The sequence below is a fragment of the Pelecanus crispus genome, chromosome 17 (genome assembly GCF_030463565.1).
Source record: "Pelecanus crispus isolate bPelCri1 chromosome 17, bPelCri1.pri, whole genome shotgun sequence".
Classification (NCBI taxonomy): Eukaryota; Metazoa; Chordata; class Aves; order Pelecaniformes; family Pelecanidae; genus Pelecanus; species Pelecanus crispus.
This window is the reverse complement of record NC_134659.1, coordinates 4,360,588-4,382,990: the sequence shown is the minus strand read 5'-3', so window position 1 is coordinate 4,382,990 and position 22,403 is coordinate 4,360,588. Positions and strand designations below refer to the sequence as shown.

Here is a 22,403-nt window from a genome sequence, read left to right as displayed (position 1 = left end):
GGCCACCATGCCCTCACCCCAGCACCAGTGCCCGGGTGCAAGGCTGGGGCACGGGTGCATCTGGGCTCGGTGACACCCTTCCTGCACGGGTCAGGGCTGCTTTGCCCAAGGATCAAAATTGGAGGAGAAGGGGGAGAAATGAAAAATAATAACCTAGAAAGGACGTAGGTACCTTCCACTCCTCTGACTGTCACTCTCCTGCCTCCTTTCCTGCTGCCTGCCTCCCTCCTCCTCTCCGAGGCAAGCATTCAATCTTTTTTGTCTTGGCAAATAGCTTTTAAGTTCCTCCCGCTCCCTCTAATTTATATTATTTTAATTATTGAATAGCCCTCTCACTCGTTGCCTAGAACATTAACATGTTTTAAAAAAAGGGACCCAGAAAAATCAAACTCCATCAGCGATCTGTTTTTTCCGTCTTCGCTAACAGCTTCCAGCCTTCCCAGGAGGGCACCCGGCGCTCGCAGCACGCCGGGCCGGCGGAGGAAGAGGAGCAAGGAAAGAGAAAAAGTAAAACAGCATCGGCCCTGCAGAACCGAGGGGTTTCAGGGTCCTGGGAGGGGAGGCAGAGCTGGGACCCTGCTCGGGGGCTGCACAGGGCTCCCACTGCTGCTGCGTGCAGAGTATTTACGTTTCTCCCTGCCATTTGCTGCGGAGGGGGCTCTCGTTCAAACACTCTCTAGCCCAGGGACATTGCTGCGGATAAGTAAATGCACAGCGAGGGGGAAAGTAATTATAAACACCTTGGCTTTCCTGCGGCTGGCACGGAGAGCCAGCCCTCGTCCCACCGCAGCCCTGAGCACCCTGCTCCCCGCTTGTGCCCCCGGGGCCGGCGACGCAGGACAGATGTCCCCAGCCTGGCTGCTGTCCCCTGGGCTGGAGCACAGAGGGGTCACAGCCGTCCTTGCAGCCCACCGGCGATAGCTGCCTCCGTCCCAGCAGTGAACGCAGCAACTCCGGGGCTCCCCGGCCATTTGGCTCAGGTGTGACCTGACATTCTGGGGGTATAACCCACAGTCCCTTAGCGAGCCATCCCCCATAGCTGGTGTCAGGGTAGTCTGTACTGAAATGCTCCCAAATATCAGCTGCTTGCAGGCAGGCAAGTCGAGAGCGTTAGTCAGAGTGCGTGGTGACAGCCACGGGCAGGGAGGTGCCCGGCGTGTCTTATACGATGGCAAAGGGTATCTTACACCCAGGGTGCTGAGCAGGACGGCCAAGGTCCCCCCGGGCTGACCCCCCTGGTGACACCGCTCCCGCAGACCGGCCAAGCTCCCTCAAGTAACAGCCAGGGAGGGGAGCGAGGGCTGCAGCCCAAAAACCCTCAGGGAGCTCCCAGGGAGGCTGGACCCTCTCCAGCCTCGGAGGTTTTCAAGATGCACCACAACCAAGCCCTGAGCAACCCGGTCTGACCCCAGGGACGGCCCCGGTGGGCACAGGTGGTGGGCTGAGCCCCTCATGGTCCCTTCCAGCCCGAGAGATCCCACCCCACCCCATCCTCAGCCCACCTCCCCATCCATCCCCTGCAAGGCGACCTCCCTCGCGCAGCCCCACAGACACCGGGACCATCAGCATCCCCCCTCGCCATGAGGCCAGGGGAAAAGACACAAAAATCCTCCTGCTAAAAGTGTTGTCACTGGAAGGGGATGGAGGAAGGGATCCCCAGGGACCCAGGGGAGGCAGGAGAGGGGTTTTAAAGACACCAGCTCCTGCCTACCCCCAGCCGTGGAGGAAGAGGCGCGCATGGAGAAACGCTGCAAAAATAAACGCGGTGGTTTCGCCAAGTGGTTATTTGTCCCCTCGCCAAGCCCTACCTTGAAGAGCCGCAGGATGTTGGCCACCATGATGGAGACAGAGCTGCCTGAGGCGCCGATGACACCAACCACCCGCTCCGGTTTGGTGATGATGGGGGGGCCGCCGTTGACGCAGCGCACCTCGGTGCTGTCCTTCTCAATGAGGGCTTGCACGAAGGTCAGCGACTGCTCCAGGGCGTGCGTGTCTCGCGAGCACGTGTCCAGGATGCGGGCACCCAGGGTGATGTTGGGAAGCAGGTCAGGGTCGTTGTTGATGCGGTCCAGGGCAAAGAGCATGGCCTCCAGGCGATGGATGCCCTTCTCCTTCTTCAGCTCCCCACAGGCTTTGCCCTCCGCGCCCCGGCCATGCACAGGGAAGAGCCCCCCGAGCGTGATGTCCCCGTCGATGCGGATGGAGTTCATGTGTGGGTAGCCCTGGCCTTTGGGCTTGGCGGCACCCCCGGGCGCCCACCCCCAGCTCCAGGCACTCAGGAGGAGGCAGAAGGAGAGACGCTCCATGCAAAAATAACCCCCGCTCATCGCCAAAGCCGTGCTGGGGCAGAGCTCACGGCCCGAAACCCGGCGGCGGTCAGGGAGCGAGGCTGGTGCGGGCGGGCGGCATGGCTCCCGGCGGGCTCCCGCTCGCGGCACCGTCAGCGGCTCCCGTCGGTGATGCCGGTCCCCGGGGAGCAGCAGGCAGCCAGGCTGCAGGAGGGTGCTGGGTTCTGCATGGCTATGCCGGGAGAAGAGGTGGCGGCGGAGACGTGAGCCCAAGCAAAGTTTCAGGTCCTTCCTCCAGAGTCCTTGGGGCGGGGAGGACAGGAGGGAGGGAGAGAGAGAGAAAATTAAGCAGGAGGATGAAGAGGACATCAGCTATTCCGAGCTTTCATCAGGGAGCCCAGCAGAAATTAGCACTGGGGGTTATTGCAAAAAAAAAAGATTTGGGATTAATTTGATATTTGATTTTTGATTCACACCAGCAGCTTTGGCTCAGCCCAATCCGCATCCAGGTAGCGGCGCCGGTGCAGGGGCCCCCGGCTCACTCTGCCCTGAGGAGCGGCACCAGGGCTGGAGGGAGGCCCTGGGACCCGTCCCATCCTGTCCCCTTTTCGGGGAGCTGCTGTGGCAGGACAGATGCAGGGACAGTGCTCGGAGCGGGTCAAACCCCACATGCACCCCCAGCCCTGCTCCCTGCCCGCCCGGAGCATCCCTCCTGCCCGGGGCACTGCCAGGCACAGGAACCAAGCAGCTGCCTTAAAGCTGAGCTTGATTTAAACCCTGGGCTGATTTGGGGAGAAACCTGCTCTTCAAACAGCCGTGGCCAGTCCCCTCCTCTCCTGAGCAGCCCCTGCTGCGCCCACCCGCCCCTTCCTTGTCCCCATCGATGGCCCAGCCACACTCAGCTCCTGTCCCCAGCAAAGCAAGCCGAGGCTGAAGGTCTTCCCAAGCCTCCTCCCACGTCTGCCAGGCACTCGGCGGGGGTCACGACACGAGCCATCCCCCAGCCCCTGCCCCGCCGAGCTCAAGCAAGGGAGGTGCCGAAGGAGCTGGGGGCTGTCTTGCAATGGGTTTTTCAATCACCTGCCACAAGTCCCCACATCTTGAGCACCGCACTTGCAAACCAAGCGGGCTGGGAGCTGCTCTGTGTCTTAAGCGAGAGCCAACGTGGCCAGGCACTGATGAAACCTGGCGTTATGGATCTGAATCGCCACCCTAAGCTTTGCTGCTCCTGCCGCTCTTCCTTCGGGCCACTGATTTCTGAACCAGCAGCTTCTTCCTTGCAAGCATCCGTTATCGACAGCTTCCAGCAGCAAATATCAACAGCACCGAGGGCTCGCCTAAGCCATGGGGGAAGTTTGGCTTTCTGGCTGCCCCAAGCAAGCAACCCGAGGGTCCGCTCAAATTAAAAGTGGCCAGGACGGTGGGTCCGCATGTGCCGAGAGCGTCAGGCTGCAAAGCCCCTCGGACCCCAGGCTGGGTGCCCATGGGGGAAGGAGGGAGCGAACGGTCCCTTGGGAAACTGGGGGCAAAACGTGGTGAAGGGACCGGGAGCTGTGCCTGGGTGATGCCCGCAGGCTGTGCCAAGCACACACGCCGCATCTCCACCCGCATCCCAATGCCTCCCAAGGGCCACGGGGCATTGGCAGCCCTGGCACCAAGCATGGCCCGCGGGGACCATTTTGGCATCGCTGGCACCATTTTGGCATCGCCGGCTCCCCCAAGAAGCGGTGATCGAAGAGCAGCCCTGCCCTGCAGCACGGCAGGGAGGCACCTTCGGAACCCGATTAACCATCGAACAGCACGGGGTGAGATTTGGTCCTTTCACCAGGTGGAAAAAACCCACCCGCTCTCGCTAAGTGCCACCCTGCCCCACTGCCCCAGCACACCGGTGCCCACACCGTACCTCGGAGGTGCCGGCTCCTCCAGAGCCAGCGCTGGAGCTGGCAGAGAGGGCTCAGCCCACCCCAGCCCTTCCATCCCGGCCCCACACCCTCGCGGGAGCCTCCTGCTCACAGCCGGGGGGAGCCCGGGGGGGTCTGGCCTCTCACCATCCTCCCGCAAGCCCCTGTGCTCTCACCTCGTCTCTTTTGCTTTCACCACAGAGCCCCTCGAGTGGGCACAGGGTGCTGCCACAGCCTTGGCTCTGAGATCGCCACAGGACAGCCCTTCACCCCCGTCCCCGCACCCCGGAGCTGCTCCTGCCCAAGCAGCACGGCCCCCTGCCTCAGTTTCCCCTTTGGGGGAAGACTCTCCCCCGCAGCCCGACCCTGCTGTCTCCAAGCAGCCGCTGATGGATGCTGCAAGGGCAGCGCATGATTAATGCAAGGCACCAAAAAGCAGAGAGCCGAGCAGGCAAATGCATTCCCCAAGCAGGATGGGCTGCAACAGCGAGAGCGAAGAAACAGCTTAAATTAATCTCAGCTCAAGCGCAGAGCCCGGCATCCGAGCCCGCGCCTGCCGGGCCGGATCCTCAGCCAGCCCCGAGGGGTGCCGCCTGCCAGAGCCAGCCGTGCCGAGCCCCTTTACACCACGGAGGAGGTTCCCAGCTCTGCAGCCGCCCCAGCCAGGAGGCCCTTGCCTCAACTCACCTCCATAAATTATGCACGTCCCTGCCCGTCGGAGCCACTTGAAGGGCCATCTCCAAAGCGTTTTTGACAGCTGGGGCTTTTAAGCAACCAGAATTACCCAGTGCCGAGCTCTTTGCTTCAAAAGGCAGGAGCTTGGGAGTGCTGCGGCACGACACCCGCCCGCCCCAGCCCGCCCCGCCGCCGGGAGAGCCCCTGCGAGCGCGGCCCCGCTCGGATGGGGAGCAAGGACAGGGATCAACCCTCCACATGGTCCCGTCTCCTTTGCAAAAAAACATCCCGTGCATCAGCAGCGGAGCTGGGGAAAGTGGCTCCTGCTACAGCCTGGAAGCGGGTCAGGCTCTGCCCGTGGCAAGGATGCACATGATGAGGAGACCCAGAGATGCTCAAACAGCGCAGCCCCCCCACGCAGCCCCATGCCAGCTGAAATCAGGTCATTTCTTGCGTCCTACCCCAGGAGCCGCGACATTTCTGCCCATCAGAGAAGGTGCGATGGGTCACCACGTGGACCTGCTCCCAGGAAAATCCTCCGAGCCCACGGCAGCTCCCACAGAGCTGGCAGTGCCCCCAGAGCCCACAGCCTCTCCCTTTCTTCTTTTAAGCTTTTTCCTCTCTGTTCTCTCCCCTTTGTGCCTCCTTTGATCATATAATCTGAACGAACTGAAGGTAAAAATATCACGGCAGGCAAGAAGAAAGCACAAATAATGGGAAGGGGAGGGGAGAGCTGGTTTGAATCCTTCGCTGAATCATTAGGGGAGATGCAGCCTGAACTACCCGATGATGAGCCTGTGCTGCAAACGGCCTGAGCGCTCATCAGGAAGGGGCAGGAGAGGAGCAGCCCCTTCCCCCTGTCACCCTCCACCTGCCCCAAGCATCCCCATGGACACACATAAGCTGCTGCTCCCCACACAGCCCAAATCTTGGTCCCATCTGTGCTGGGGACGTGCCCAGCCCTGGGGTGCTGCCCGGAGGGGTGGGCAGTGCATGGGGCTGGGGCAGGAGCCCAGGCCTTAAAGCTCAAGGGCAAGAAGGAGGGAAGCCCATCCTTCCTTCAAGGTGTGGGACCAGCCCCTGCGTCCCCAGGGAGCTCGGCTCCTGCCCCTGCCAAGGCAGCCCTTCCACTGTCAGGCTGGTCCTGCACATCTGGAGGGAGATGAACATCTGGGGGAGCCGTCTGCCTACAGCACACGCTCACGGAGCAGGCAGCAGCCCTACCCACGGCAAGGGGACAGAGCCGCCCTCCTGCCCCATGTGCAGAGCCCCATGGGGGCAACACCGCCCTGGAGGAAGAAATATTTGCAGATTTGCAACAAGTCAGGTGCAGGTACGCAGCCCCGAGGGTGGTAATAAACAGGGTGGGATAAATGCCCAGCGTGGCATTTATCACAGCGCCAAAGCAAGGAACGATGCTGTTTCCTCCCACTTCCCACAAGCGCAACGTCGGTGAGGAATGAGCCTCTCCCATCGCCCTCATCCCGACTATGCCACAGCCGGATCCGCGATCTGGGAAGCGGTGCAAGGACTAACCAAACCAAGCAGATCTCCGGACCCTGGGCACAGTCATTGCCCAGCCTGAGCCAGACTGATCTAACGAGGGTCAGGAACCGCAGAAGCGGGTGCTGGGGCTGCTGCCGCTCCGGGACAGTGAGAGCCAAGGGGGTCACGGGCACCACTTGGCTCCGGGGCTGTGCCCCTGCCCTGCGGGTCCCCAGCACCTCGGGACACGCAGCCGGTCCTGCACGGTGGCATCCTGCTCCCCTCTAGCGGTGGCCATGCCACCGAGCCACCGGCCAGCACCAGCATCGCCGTCCACGAAGGCCCCTGGATGGGACAGGGCAAGGGCTCAGCTGGGCAGGAGAAATCAAACACTGATTCAAAATTCCCCTACACCACGCAGAGCTCCGGCTGTAAAACCATCTCCAGAGCCCGGAGGAGGGACCGCAGCCTGGAGGCAGGGACCGACCATCCCGGGCTTCATCTCTGCAGCTCCTTCCCACAGCTCCTTCCATGCATCCCTGCAAGCATCGCACCGGCCAGGGCTGCACCAGCACCTGCGGGGCTGCAGCGAGACATAATCCGGGCTCACCACGTCCCGCAGAGGCCAGAGATGCTCGCAGGTGCTGGGATACATCCCCCGGCTGCACCGCCACCGCCTGCCGCCGGACACACGGCCCCGGGGCCGGGCAGCCTGTCCTGCCGCGGGGGTCTGCACCCCAGGGCTTTGGAGCCAAGGCAAGCACTCGCGGTCGCTCCCCAGAGCTGGTGCATCTCCAGGAGGGGCAGCTGGAGCACCCCCCCTGCACGCATCGCCTGGATTTCGTTTGCAAAATTTCCCTTCCCCAGCCTGGTGCCGCTGCAGCCCCGAGAACAAACAGCCCAGAGGGCCCCCCAAATCGCACCGACCGCTCCCAAGAGAGCAGCCCCCCAGCCTGACCCCCAGCCCTGGGGCCAGAGGAGACCTGGCCCATCGCAGCTGCACAGCACAGGGGGGGCTCTTTGTTGGAGCCCCCCAGACCTGCCCCTCAACACAGGGATTTTGCAGCAATGAAAAACCTCCTTTGGGGGGGAAATAAATGAATAAGGAAGGAAATGGCCCATTTCTCTCCCTCGCTCCGCTCCCCGCAGGACTCCCAGTCAAAACCAAGTCTTTTTACTGCCATAAGCTCCGTGGAGCCCATGCCGCTGCAGGCAGGCGAGTTCACGTCTCATGTGCCATCAACCCAAGCGCTGGCTAAGCCCTAATCACCGCAGCTTTATCACCACCGGCAGCAGGCAAAGCCAAGAGGCGAGTTATTCAGATTGCAGCCAGGGCTTAACGCAGGGCAACCTGAGCATCCCACCCCTCTCTGAGCAGACCCCGCTCCCACGGACTGCAGAGCTCTGCCTGCGGCAGGACGGGGCTCCTTCGGCTGCACGGGACCTGTTGGCTTCCAGTTCAGAGCCAAGGCACTCACTGGTTTTGCACTGAGCCCACCCAGCTGCATGGGGGCTTGTTAAACCAGGCAAAGGCTGAGCGGCTGATGCGGTCCAGGAGATGCAAGCAGCTCTCACCTGCACGACCCCATCCCCGGCTGCCAAGGAGCCGGCCGCCCACCAGCCCACCACCAAGGAGACCTCCCCAGCCCAGCCCTGGCACCGGGAGGGCTCTGACGGTTTCTGCCGCACTGGCTGCCGCGAGCTCGCTGGCATCTTTTTGAAAATCAAGGCCGTTTCTTTCCCCACCTGCTATTGCTTCGGCAAGCGGGGCCAGCCGGCACGCAGCACAATATCCCAATTAGCGCACGCTTGCTCTTCCCTACTTCCAAGCGATTACGGGGAACTTCGCTTTGGCTCCTGGTTTTTTTTAATTGCAAAAGCTCCATGAAGTACAGCAGAATTTAGACACGGAGGGAGGGAACACCAGGTTAAGTTGTCTCTCAACAGGCAAAACCTTAAGTATTCAGGTCAAGTACCTTGGCATTTGCTCGGAGGAAAAGCAAGGCCGTGGCTCAGCAGGCAGCGGTGAGCAGAGACCCCAGATTTTACCATCAAACCCCACCCGACGCGCTCCAGGACGCAGCCCCCGCCCAGCGATCCCTCAATTGATGCACGAACCGGTATTACAACGCTTGCATAAGCCCAAGCCCATCGCCAGGTGCCAACTTGACCCCTCTGCAACCGCGTCCTGCCAGCGCCCGGCTCAGAGCCCCGCAGGGGGGACAGCCGGGTATGGCCACCCCCCTCGCTGCCCCGGAGCATCCCCCGAAGGATGCTGAAGTCCGGAGAAAAGGGGCGCGGATCAGACCCAGGGAATTTTTATCATGCTATATATGTATATATCTCCTTTATATATATATATATATCTCTCCTTAACTGCAGGCAGGCTCTTTCCTTCCCCCTCCCTCCCCGCTGCAAAGCAGGCCAGAGCTAATCCTTCACTTTGAAGAACGGGATGGCGCGGCGAGGGGAAGGCGAGCAGGATCGGGCCACGGAGCAAGCAGAGACGGCAGCGGCTCACCTTGCGGGAGGCGGCGCGGGGGCTCTGCCAGCGGCCAATGCACAGAGCTCCAGCCGGGAGAGGCCGGAGGGAGGGAAGGAGCCAGCGCTCATCCCCGCTCCTGCCACGTGCAGCAAAATCCCGCTATTAATTTTTGATCACCTTCGGCAAATTGGGACGGCGCTGGCTTGGAGCAAGAGCGTGGCCCTGACTGCTGGTGCCCAGCGGTGCCCGCGGCACTGCCCGGCGTTTCTGCTCCCCATCGCACCTACACCCCAAGACCGCAGTCCGGCAGCACGAGCCTCTGCCCGTACCCAGCCTGGGAAAGCCCTGGCGGGGGCAGAAACCCCCGTCCTGAGCCAGGCTTTGTGCAGGGCCATCCACAGCATGGGGGCCCGGGGAACCAGCCCACCCCGCAGAGGAAACCCCTCCATTAGATGCGGAGCCCAAGAGGAAGAGGCAGTGCCCGCAGCGGGCGTGAAGCCGGGGAGGGCGGCGGGAGCGGGTTCGTGTATGTTATAATTAGGACCTGCCACATTTTCAAGCCGCTGCCTTTCTGGGAAGAGCTGGAAGGGGGTGGCTGAGCTGACAAATCCATCCTCCTCCTGCCTGATGCCAAAGTTGAAGCACGTGACACCCTTTTTCGGGGAGCCGGCAGGCTCCTCCACAGGGTGACGCTGGTCCCCGGGATGCAGAGCTGGACCACGGCTGCACCTGAGCTTCAGTTCCCACTGTAAAAATCCCCTTGAAGCTCCCCCTCCCCTGCCGCAACACCCCAGGGTGCAGCTCAGCACCGCCAGCCCAGCACCCGCTGCCCTCCCCAAAAGGGGTTTGCCTGTGCCCCCCCAGCCTGGGGCAGCTGGAGCCCGCTGCTGCCCATGGGGACCCACCACCCTCGCAGAGACAGCCCACCCTCGCTGCGGCCCCCGGCGCTGCATCCCCCCCGGCTCAGCCAGGCTGGCCAAAAGCAGCCAGGATCTCGGCACATCCCACTGGACAGCGGCTCCCAGCATGGAGGCGGCAGGTGACGGGGATGAGGGTCTCGCCCCAGCTCTCCCCCCAGCCCAGCACGTCCCCCCACACCCCTCGCCTGCTGCCCTGGTGCGGATAAATCCCTGCTTACAGGCAGTGAAGGGAGGGAATGAAATAAGCTTTTCTTCTTTTGGCACTTCTCTTGGCATTTTCCCGAGCTCCTCGCTGCGTTCAACAGATCGGCTCAGCTCCCTCCCTCCCCGGGCCCTGCCTCGGGCGAACGGCCAGCGCCGGTGAGCCCCTCCGGTCTTCGCACCATTCCCCTGCCAAGCCCAGATCCACAGGTCACCCGGCAGCGGCGATGGCAGCGACTCACTCCGCAGCCTCTCCGTCGCAGCCGCCGCCGCTGAAGGCAGCGGGCATCCCCCCGAACCTGAAGCAGCCCACAGAAAAATAACCCGGCTGGCAGAGCACGGCAAACTCATCACACCAGGAGGAGAAGGAGGAGGAGGAGGAGGAGGGCGGCGGGGCTGCACCCAAGCAGGCGGTGGGAGAGTTCTCTGCTTTTTTCCCACGGCTGCCAACTTCCCCAGCGGTTCGCAAAGCCTCGCAGATCCGCTCTCCCAAAAAGCTCCGAGGAGCGGGAGAGCGCTCCGGAGAGGAACACAAGCCCGGGAGCGTGTGTCTGCACGCAGAGCGGGGCTCCCTGCCCCGAAGCGGGGATACCTCCACGGCTCCGGGGAAGGGTCTTACCCCCCAAAGCCCCTCCAAGAGCGAAGGGGCAGCCCCTTCCCCGCTGACCTGGGCAAAGCACCGGCTGCCTGTCCCCCTGCCCTGCCCTGCGGCGGGCTCTGCGGGCCCTGCCCGCTGCGGCGAGGCGAGGCGAGGGCAGCCACCCGCCTGCGCCTCGGCCACGGCCACCGGCCCCTGCCCGCTGCCCCAAACCCCTGCGCAGCCCCCTCCAGCCGGACGAGCCCCCCAGCTCCCCTCCCGCAGCGCACGCCGGGGCCGCGGGCACCTCTGGGGACAAAGGCGGCAGGGGGGACTTGGGGCAGGGGGTGTCCCCCCGTGCCCCCCCCCCCATGGTGGGGTGCAGTGGGGTGTGGGCGGTGCTGGGGTGGGGGGCGAGGGGCAGCGCTCCGCAGCCCCCCAACGATGAATAATGCAAGGAGCGGGAGAGGGGGGAGCTGCCGCGGGAGGGTGGGGGGCAGCCGGGGGGACGGGCTGAGGCTCGGAGGGGGGTCCCTGCTGCAGCCCCCGCTGTCGCAGCCCCCCCCACCCGAAAAAAAAAAAAAAAAAAAAGAAGAAAAGGCGGAAAATTTGCTGGAGCGCTGCGGGAGGCGGGGGGGGAGCAGCGGGGCTGCAGGGAGGGGAGGGAGGGGGCACCCCAGCCCCGCCGGGGAGGTTTGGGGGGCCCGGGCGTCCCGGGGATGCTCCGCGCCCCTCCCGCGCCGCCCCGCACTCACCCGCGGGCACCGCGAAGTTGTCGCCGCCGCCGCCGCCCCCGTCTGCGGCCGCTGCCCGGTGTCGCGATCCGGCCCCGGCCCCGGCGGGGCGCCGGCAGCCCGGGGGGGCCCTGCGGCATGCGGCGGGGGCTCCCGCGGCCCCCCCAGCCCCGGCCCCGGCCCGGGCAGCCGAGCGAGCCGCAGCCGGGCGGGACCCGCCGCGCTCCGCGCACCGCAGCCGCGACGAGGAGGAGGAGGAGGAGGAGGAGGGGGAGGAGGAGGAGAAGGAGAAGGAGGAGGAGGGCCGGGGCCGGGGAAGTTTTGCATGAAGAGGCGCCGGGAAGCCCGCCGCCGGCTTCGCCAGCCTTTTAAAGCACTCGCGCCCCGCCGAGGTGGCGGGGGACCCCCCGCACCCGCCCCGCACGCCCCCGGCTCCCGGCGGGGGGGGAACGGCAGCAGCAGCCCCCCGAGCCCCCCCCCCCGCCGAGCAGCAGCGGGCACGAAGGGCTGCAGGAGCCCCGGCCGGCGGGAGGAGGGATGGAGCTGGCCCGCTGGCCCCGGAACCTCTCCCCTCCCGGGCCTTGGCATCGAGGCGCATTTTGCTTGTACTCGACCTTTCCTTCTATCCCTGCCCATCACCTACAGCCGTCACCGCGGCCATGAACGCAGCAGCAGGACTGACAGGCGTCCGGGCCTCCAGAGCCCGCGATGCCCAAAAGCTTCCCGCAGGTCGCACCCTCCAATTTCAGCGTTTGCGGAAGCGAAGGCCCACGACAGCTCCCGTGGGTGCAAACACACCAGCCTTTGCCAAGCCCTGCGAGACCCTGCAAGGAGCACGGCGTGTGGCGTGGGCACAGGAAGGGTCCCCCCACGCCCGGCTGCTGAGAGGCTCCGGCTCCCACTGCGTGCACTAACAGCCATCCCCAAATTTCCCCTCTCCGTGGTGGGAGCAGCTCCACGGGGCAGTGATAAGGGAGGAGGCTCTCACCAGAGCCACGTCGCCTCAAACCATTGCCCTTCTCATCAGCCTCCCACAAAACGATGCCAACGGCCCGGCTCCGCACATGTGCCCGTGGCACACGGCTCGTGCATCACCTCCTTTTGCTACCAAACCACCACCCCAGACCCCGGCAGCTCCAAGGAGCCTGCCATGGTGTGTCGATTCATTAATCCAGAGAAAACACAGCCCCCTAGTAATGGCCATTGACACATTAACTGCTCCGATCCATCACGGTAATGACTGCGAGATAATCGCTCACCGGAGCGATTAGGGAGTACACCTGCCTGCACGCCGGGGCTGCGAGAGCACCCAGCCCACACGGGGACCCCGGGGGGGGACACGACCTGGCTGTGGGGAGGGCTCTCTGCAGCTCCACCTGCCCCTCCAGCATCAAAAAGCAAAGCACAGCCCTTCTAACACGCGTTTCCAGCCTCACCTTCCCTAAGGGTTCATTTGTGTGGCTTGCTTGGAATAGCAAAACGCCAGCCCTGGTGCGGGCTCAGCCAGGTCCCAGGCAGGACGGGTGCCGCTGCGAAGGGCTCAAGGCTGCCGATCGCAGCCCTGTCGCCCAGATCCTGGTTAGGAGGCTGGAGACGAGCAGGTTTTCCAGAAGCACTCAGGGCTGCCCAGCTGCCAGCACAACGCCCTGGCCAGGCCTTTGAAGGAGCTATGTGTGCTCTCCAGCGAGATGCACGCGCCTGAAAAGCTGGCCAGCCGCCCTCCTGCCATTAAAATAAGTGGTGATATTCCCGTGGATTCAGATGCTCACGGGATCATGCCCAGAGCACCGTCTCCTGCGGAGAGACTGAGCTGTTGCAGTGATTTCGTTTACAGAGAGAGCCGGAGTGGTTCTCATCGTTATTCCGCTCTGATGTGGGGGAACGCGACCCAGGAGGGGGGCCAGCCCCATCCAGCCCCCCCACACACGCACACCCCGCGTGCAGCCCTCGTCCACACCAGCACCGATGCCAGGAGTGGAAGCGAAAGCACCTCTGCACTGTGGCTGATGGGGAGGGGACACACACGGGTGGGTGATGGTGACAGCCCAGCTCCCAGCTGCGATCCACCCTACCAGGAGCACCCTCCCGTCCCCGAGCAGGGCTCCAGGGCAGCGGCTTTCACCCAGCGCCTGCCTGTCTTGGGGGTCCGTGACTTATTTCCAAAAGGCTCTCAGGGGGGGAGGACTCGCCCCAGCCCTTCTGCGCAGGGAGCAGAGCAGCCGGTGGGGGGTCCAAACGCCGAGGAGCCACGTTGTCCCCACCACGAGCAGCAGCTGAAACACTGCAGTGGGGTTGGGAGAGCCCCCCGGGACCCAACCAAGGGCCCACATCTGGGACCAGTGGTGACCCACGGGGGCTATCTGAACTGGCGTGGTGTAGGGCCGAGATTCATGGGCAGGAGGGGGGTCTGCACCCACCGGTGCCCTGGGCCACCGAGCCCCTGGGAGGAGAGGAGCCCCACGCCTGCCCCAAGCCCGAGAGAGCCTCAGGGCACACCAGAGGCACCAGCCAGTGGCCCACACTCATGGGTCACACACAAGGCAGGGCTGCGGGGGCTCCGACCACTGCAGGACAAGCCGGGCACAAACTCCTTTGCCAAAAGCAGCTCGCAGAGGCACCCTGAGGTCAAGCTCTCTGCTCCGGGTTGGGTGAAGCCCTCGGCTCCCAGGGGATTTCTAAGACGCACTCTGCCTTCGAGGAGAAACAAGGGCATCCTGCTCACAGCCTCGGGTCTCCCGGCACCGGGGCAGGGCTGTGCCCGCGGGCACGAGGACACCAGGCCAGCAGGCTCTGCTTTGCCCAGGTCCCGAGGAGTCGCTGGGAGAAGATGCCTGGGCTAAATTACACAGAAGTTTGGGCTGAAGCATTGCCTGAATTGCTCCAGCAGCCTGCTCACTGGGGAGCGCTCAGTGCTCACTGAGGGATGCTCGGTGCTCACCGCTCCCCTGGCTCTGATGGAAAATAACCATCACCCAACACCCCCCCAGTCTTGGGGAGCTGAGTCCCAGGGATTTGGGGGATGCTCTTGCCACGGGGAATGCTCTTGCCGCCACGGCTGCAGCTGGCAGCATCTCTCTGCTTTTCTCCTAGCCTCATGGACCACACGTCTCCCCTTCTCACACGCCTCTCCCCATCATCAGCCAGAAGCCAAAATATCATCAGCACTCATGTAACCATCGAGAACATCAAAACACAATTAACATTTGGAAATCTGGCTCAGGCCAATGCTGCCGAGCTTCCCCTGGCACAACGGGAAAGGCCACGCCGTGGCGGCTGAGGGGGACGGGTGGGAGGGCACGGGGACGGACGGGGGATGCCCCAGCGATACCGGGGAAGCAGCCCACGTGCAGGGTTACCCTGAGAGCGGTTCGGCAAATCCCGCAAAGGTCGCTGCTGCGGCCAGCGCTCCTTCTCGGCGCGTGGGTCAAAACACGATCAAATACTCCAGGAGAGTTCGATACCGTCAGCAAATGGATGCAGTACCATCCTCCGCAGGATCAATACCACTTCATCAGGCTCAAAACAAGAGGAACTAAACAAGTCACTGCCTCTCCCGTCCCAGAGGCAGGGTTGGAGGGGTACGCCCCAAGCCAATTCCCAGCTCCGTGCTCACGTCCAGCCAAGGATTGCAGGATGCTCCAGCATCTCCAAGGCCACCGGCAGCCTTTCCCTGGACGTCCAGGACCTGCGCACCCCCGGGCACGAGGCTCTGCCGTGCCCTGAGCCCGCTCAGCCCACGGCTGTCTCCCGGACAAGCCCGGCTCCGGCTGCGTAGCATTCAGCCTCCCAGCGCCCTGGCCCCTCTCCAGCGAGGAAGGTCACCGTGTCCACTGCTAAAGCCACCGAGCACCATCAGGGAGACATGCTGCTTGCCCTTTCCTTTTTTTTTTTTTTTTTTTTTTAGTATAGGAAAACATAAAACCGCATCTTATGGACTGGACTCTCCAGCTCGGCTGTGCAGAAGGGCTTTGAATAATTTATGGCCAAGCCAACACCACCTCCTTCCTCTTCACAGGTCACTCGTGTCAAAGAGACCCAGGCACGGGAACCACGCACGGTCCTTTTTATCCGCAGGTTGCATTTCCAGCACCTGCAATTGCTTTGGGTGTGGATTTAATTCCCTCCTGGATAGAAGAGTGGGGAAAATAAATCTTTAATTCAAAGTGAAATATTAATAGAACTGTAATTAGCTGTAATATCTACACAATTAAAATGCAGGAGTTCCAGCAACAGCTATTTTCTTGTGTATTTAAAGAAAAATATGTTTGCAGGGTAAGGGCGGCGGGGAGCTGAGGATGTTTTTCTGGTGTCCCACTTGTCTGGGAGAGAAACGTGGACGGGAGGAGCGGCAGCGAAGGGCTCTGGCAGGTCGAGGGCTCCTGCTCAGTGCCGGTGACGCAGGAGGAAGCGAAAGGCTGGTTTGCAAGCAAAGAAAAGAGGAGGAGAAGGATTTAAGAGGGAAAAAGAAAGAAAGAAGAACACATTGACACTTTTGGCCTGCTGCTTAGGGTTTTTTTGTAGCAAAGAGAAGGTTTTTGCTGATGTCAGGCAGAGAAGAGCCTCAGAGAGAGAGGATGGGGAATGAGGAAAGCTCTGCTGGAAGTTTGTAGGGTGTTTGGGCTCGGGATCAAGCGGGGTGACCCAGGCTCAGCCCCCCCCCAGCCATTTGCCAGCAGAAATCACACAAGCTGCTTGCAAAAAGCCACCAAGCTTTCCTGTGCTGGGCAATCAGAGCTGGAGATGGGATTTACTGAAGGAAGTAGGAATAAACACAACTGCAAAAGAAAACCAAGCGACAAAATAATTCAGCTTGCCCAAAAATAATACGTAAATAACAGGGCCAAGGGAAAAAAAAAAAAAAAAAACGGCCTTGGATTTCTTTCCACAAGAAAGAGACTCCTACACACAAACAGCACATGAATATGGGTAATAGATATGGATATTTCAGAGAGCGAAAATGGTACTGACTGCGCTCTTATTGGATCAACATTCACACATCGAGTCCATGTTTCTCTCGAGGAGTGAGGATAATGGGATGCCGAATGTCAGACCATTTTAAATATATATAAAACTCATTATACGCTTCATGACTAACCAGATTTTGATGGAAGGAGTTGCATTTTAAAGAAACGGGGAGGAAAAAAAAAATCCCATCCGGGCTTGCAGGGAGGAATTAGCAATGAAAGAGGGATGATTCGGCTGCAGGCTGGGAGCAACAACTCCTCCTCTTCCTTGCAAGGAAGGCTGCTGCGGCCGCGCCAGCTCCCTGGCAGCCCCTCCGGCTGCCCCTTGCCCACATTGGGGGCTGCCAAGCCCCCACCGCTGGCTTTGCTGCAGCTCAGAGTCCTGCCCAGCGCCCGCGTCCCCCCCAGGCGATGCAGGACCCCCAGCAGAACCCTGCTCGAGGCCAAGCAACCAGACCCCAACCTGCCTCTTTGCTGGAGGCCGCCAAGGGGGCACTTGCCCTGGGCTTGTGGGCTTTTCCCAAAAAAAAAAAAACCAACTCCATGGCAGCACTGAGGGGACGGAGCAAGTGCTGGGGATCCGGCCCCGCTCCTCCGCCAGCGGCCGAGGACAGCGGCAGGCACCACTGCTTCGTGGCAATACCCACCCCTGGCCAAACCTCCTCCAGATGCAGCATTAGAGCCTCTTGCCAGGGATTTATTCCTCTCTCCTGAATGTATCCAGCCTAAAAATTCCCCTTTGTACCTCACTGCCTCCATATTTCAGGAGGACAAAGGACTCATGCCTGGCTTTCGCCGCTCTCCGAGCCCGGCGTCGGGCAGCACCAGCGCTCTTCTCCTCTGCAACACTTCCACCTAACGGCAAGAGTACCGGCGAGGAGACAGCTCTCGGCACCAGGCCCACCCACCCCACGGCCCCTCGGCACCCACATCGCACCCCAGTGCTGAGCAGAGGCTGGCACAGCTCAGTGCACTGATGGATCCAGCTGGGCTCAGACCTCAGTCAATGAAAAGCTGCTGGCTTTGCCCCCAGGACCGACCTCGTGAGCAACGGGGAGTTTTGCTCCATTAAATAAGAAAGCCAGTTTTGTGATAGAAACAACGCTAATCCAGCACAGGTTGCCTGGATGGCGCGACACTTCACTGCACGCTTTGCAACCGCTCGGCACTGCCAGCGTCACCTGGGCTGCATTTATTCCCTGCGCGACCCATAACTTGTATCCCCATGTTATACCCATCTGGGACCAAGCCCTGTGCTCGCAGCCCTTCCCCGGGGAGCCGCAGCAAAGCCCTAACTCCCACAAATGGGGATTTTCCACCCCGCTGTTCCTGCCTTCAGCCAGCTCCATCCTCTGGGCGATGTCCTGCCTCCCTCTTGTGGCTGCTGCTCCGGCACGGCCGCACCGGGAAGGGAGAAGGGATTCGGGAGCCTTGCACCCCAGGCTTGCACCCCACTTTGCTGCTTGCTGGAGAGCATGAGGGCTGCTGCCACGCTGGGAATGGAGAAGGGATTTGGGAGCCTCGCACCCCAGGCTTGCACCCCGCTTCGCTGCTTGCTGGAGAGCACAAGGGCTGCTGTCAGCCGTGCTCTCCAGTTTGATGCCCTCAGTGTAACTGGTGAGTTGGTTCTCTCCCAGTTGGAAGCCATGTCTTATAAAGGAGGATGAAAAGGAACCGGTACCTAATTCGCTGGATCTAACTCACACATGAGCAGCAGCTGAGCTGGTGGCACAAAAAGCTCAGTTATTTTACCCGCTACCAGCATAGGACAGGCTGGGACATCTCCAGACAGAAAGTGTCAGAGCCGTCCATGGACACACATGCAAACGCTTTGACAAAACACATCGATTCAATTTTTTTCCCCCTTCCCTACTTGGATCCGCAGCTGAGCAAAACGCCAGACCTCACCCAGAGGCAAAGAAAACTGGAAAATGGACCCAACCCTCCTCCCCTCCCACATTGCTCCCACCCTCCTGAGAAAGCTGATGGGGAAAAGAAGGGAAAAGGGAGAAGACAGGGTTCTTGTCCCACAAGCAGCTCTCTGGGGCAGGATCTGGCCCCGGCACAAAGAATCATCAATGCTTCTCCGGCTAACGCTGAGCAGCAGCACCTTCCTGCTCTCACCTCCCACTGACATCCAGCCGTCCCTCCTCAACGCTAAAACCCTTCAAACAGTCCTTAAAAATGAAATAGCCGTGACAGATTTAATGGTTTTGGAGGAGTTGCTCCATGTCAGAGAGAGCAGGCTCACGTGGCGCTGGCCCAGAGACGCGGCTGAGCAGCCAGAGGCTATTTTGGGCAAGCGATTACTCTGGATTTTGGGTCTAAACAATACAGAAACACGAAGAGCCAAGGCACAATGTTACATTGGAAATGTCTCCTTGTGCACCTTCAGCGCCTGTTTTTGCTAGTGCTCCGGAGAGCACAGGACCTACGCCTGAACCAGTGCAGAGACGGCTCAAACTCATCACACCCGTGCTCAGATCACCCCACATCCCGCAGGAGTACAGGTTTGGGGATGCTGGTGATGCAGATTTAGCCGAAGCCGCTGTCCTGCTGCAAAGACATGCGGCCGACGAGAGTTGTTAAGCCCTGGAGGGATGCAGGGCAGGACCCGAGACATGGAGCTGCCCAACACGCCAGTGTCATCAGCGCAGCCGTGTATTTTAGGCTAAACATTGCACCAAGCAGAAGCCACTTCCACCTGCATTTGCAGCAGGGCTGAGGGCAATGAGTGGGCGCTTTTATTCCCATCCTGTTTTTAAAGCTTCATCTTGCAGCAAGAGCCCAGCACGGCACAAAGTCACCCCCACACATAGCCTTGGAGGTGCTGGGGGTCCTGGCGATGCTGCCCAGCTCCCGTGGGCCAACCTTCCTTTTCTCCCCCCTCAATTTTCTCTTGAAAGCCAGAGATGTCCCCCTGTCCCCAGTGCAACATCCCAGGGATGCAGCCCTGTCCCCCAACCCTGGCATGGGGGGGTCCCAAGGAGAGGGGGGCAGACTGCTCCAGCTGGGTTTCCATTTGGATGCAGGAGGGGTTTTTCCACTGGCAGGGATCATGGGCAGCTGGAAATGCTTTCTTTAAAGAAAAAAAAAAAAAAGGAGAAAAAGGAAGGAGAGAGCACATTTGGTGTTAAAATTAACTGTGACAGCCAGACAGCACATACTCCCTCTGCACCAACAGGACAATTAGAGGAAAATCTTTACGTATTAACTAACATGAAAGCCACTGATGGTGCAGAGAGTTAATCCCCTTGTCCTTCCCAAGCGGTTGTGCCGGAGCAGAGCAGCAGCAGCGCCCAGGATGCAGGACAGGGCTGAGCAGAGCGCAGCACATCGCCAGCTCCTAGCCAGAAAGAACCCCCGAGCCGTCGGGGAGGGGCCAGGGCTGGAAAGCCGGGGGATGCCCGAGGGGCCCACCGCCGAGCATCAGCATCTCGGGCCCCCAGCCAGGCACAAGGATAGGCAGGAGGTGGGGGAAAGCAAGGAGGAGAGCATGGAGCGGGCCAGCGAGGCTGCCGTTGCCTTGCTTCTCCCCTCCAAGCGCCCGGGGAAGCCGCTGCACCCCTCTCAAAGGCCTCCAAGCCAGCGGTTAAGGCACTCGTCCCACATCCGACCCCGTGCAAAAATTGCCCCATTCACTGTGCATGCACCAGCCTGCTCTGCTGGAAAGCAAACCACCCCAAATTGGGACGGATTTGCACCAAGGGCTCCTCCAGCACCCCCTGCCTGCTGCTGTAGTTGGGGGCGAGGGGCAAACCTTGCCCCCCACCCAGGGAAAGGGACCCCGGGCAAGCAAAGCCCCATGGTACCGGGGCAGCCTCCACCACGGAGCCGACCCCATCAAAATAATACCCATCTTCTCCTCCCAACTTTTCCATAATTCATGCAACAACCTCCTGAAAGAAATATCCTCCTCGGGTATAAAATATTCATGGCCTCATACTTTGCAAGGAAACACTGTCTTCCTTGGAGCACGACCAAGCAGTCAAGGCCGGCACGGATTTGCCTTTGCAAGAGTAATTATGTTCCTCATCGATCGGGTGCTGCAACCAGAGGGGCCGCGCCAGGAAGGGCCTCCCCCGCCAGTATCAGTGTGTCCCCACCCGTACAAAAAAGTGGCTTTTGGAAGAGGTGTAAAAGGGCTTGGGAAGAGGTAGGCTGGATGCTGCACCAGGAAGTGGCATCCCAAGAGATTCCCCATCCCCATGGCTGCATCTCTTTGCACCAAAGCCACCCCAGAAGGGTCCATAGCCCCCAGCATCACCCCAGGTCCGATCCAGCCCCATCCCAGTCACGTCCACCACCCCTCGCACACACGCAGCCCAACGTGCCTGTAGTTACACGCCTGCGGACGGCACCCCCCAGCCCCTACCTGCCTCTTTCTGCTCGCAATTTGGACGCCGGTCAATTCATTAAGGGCTCCTTCATATGTTGCTCCATTTGCAGAGTTCGGCAGGGGGCCATGGCCCCATTCAGCTGCACGATATTCAAACCCTTTTTTGTTATTATTGCTTGCTTTTTGTCTTTCCCAGCACCACAATGTCCAGTCCCAGGAGCCCAGAAGGGTGTGGGATGGAGGGGCCGTGCCATGGAGGGAGCAGCCGGCCGTGAAGGAGCTCACCTCTGAGCAGCATTTCGGGGCAGCAAGGGTCCCATGTCCCCAGCCCAGGCCCCCAGTCATGGCACAGTGTGGCATCACCTCTCGCTGGCTCCGGTGCTCGGCCTGGCAGCAGCCGGGGAGCACGGAGCAGCCTCCCCTCAGCAGCGCTTTTCTCCTTTGCTTGCATCAGCTCGGCACAAGCTGCTGGCAGTGGCTTTGCTGAAGCGACAGCAGGTGAAGCCTCAGCCCTTGCAGGATGCTCAGTGGCATTTAGGGTCAGCACCATCAGCCAAAGATGCTTTTATTGCCAAGAGAACAGCTTCCCACAGAGAAACTCTTCTGACCTAGCTATTAAAATTAACTAGTAAAAAATCCTCACCCATAACCTGACCAATTCCCAGGCAATAAGTCAAACCCTGCTCAGGCCAGGCTCCGACGGGAGGTTCTGGCACCCAGATGTGCTCAGCAGCACCCAGGCACCAAAGCCCTGGGGTGGGCAGGTCTGGGGACCGCTGGCTTGGAGGGGACATCTCCCCAGCCACTGGCAGGTACAGCAGGGCACACGGGGACACCCACACTGAAGCAGAGCACCCAGCCTGGTGACAGAGGGGTCCTTTAACCGCCACTGCTCGGGGACAAGCCCTTGCTCGAGTGGGGCCAAGCAGCAGCGCACATTTAATTACTCCCATCTCATCCGGTGCAATATGCGCTGTAATAAAACACAGCCCAGGTTTCACAGTTCCTCACACCATAAGCCAATTAAAAAAAAAAAAAAAAAAAAAGCCTTTGCCATCAAGCCTGCCTTCAGCAGCCAAACCTCACCCTGAGCCGGGTGCTCCAGCCGTGCCAGGGGGGCACAGCTCCTGGCAAGGCATCCCAGGGGGGTTCTCCTGTGCATTGGCACAGGAAGGTCCAGCAAAGCCCCCATCCCCTGGGACAAGGGGGGAGATGAGGGTGGGTGCACAGCTCGGCTCCAAGGGGGCTCGGCGGTGGGGAAGGAGAGGAGGGGGCTGAGGGGTCCCAGGGGGAGAGGGCACCCCAGCAGCAGGGGATGGTGTTTGAGGCGGGGGGGCTGAGCACGGTGGGTTGATTTTTACTGAGTGATGAAAAATGATCTGGAGAAATCTGTGCAGCAAAGACCAAAGGCCAGCCTTGGCCAGGGCTGGGAGCGGGGACGAATGGGTCCCACGGGAGCACTGCCGGCCCCCGGGACCCCCAGCCGGGCCCGCAGGCTGCCACACGCCCCAGCCCACGCTCCCCGCCCCAGCACTCGAGTCCCAAATCTGGGCTGCAGAGCTCGCATCCCCGACTTCCAGCGAAAGCCACCAGTGCCGTCCTGTGGCAGCCGTCCTCACTGCAGCCGTGCAGCGGGACAGATCCGGCCCCGTCGGGCTCCCTTCAGGCCAGGAGGGGAAAGGGAGGAAGATATTTGGGGCAATTCCCCGGCCTAACACCCCACGCACGCACGGCTGCGGTGGGGACCGTCCCCTCCCGCGCTACGCGCAAAGGGTGCTGCACAGCGCGAACATGCGACACCTGCACGGCCGGGCTGCCATCACCCACGTATACC

The 22,403-nt window shown here is 61.2% G+C and overlaps 1 protein-coding gene across 1 annotated transcript in view; it reads right to left on the bottom strand.

Moving 5' to 3' along the window:
- Positions 1 to 2,327, bottom strand: part of GRM4 (glutamate metabotropic receptor 4) — a 43,486-nt gene extending 41,159 nt beyond the window's left edge. The window contains exon 1 of the mRNA XM_075722220.1: positions 1,809 to 2,327. Coding sequence (XP_075578335.1) covers positions 1,809 to 2,327 — 519 coding nt within the window. The remainder of the gene's footprint in view (positions 1 to 1,808) is intronic.
- Between the last annotated feature and the right edge of the window lie 20,076 nt (positions 2,328 to 22,403).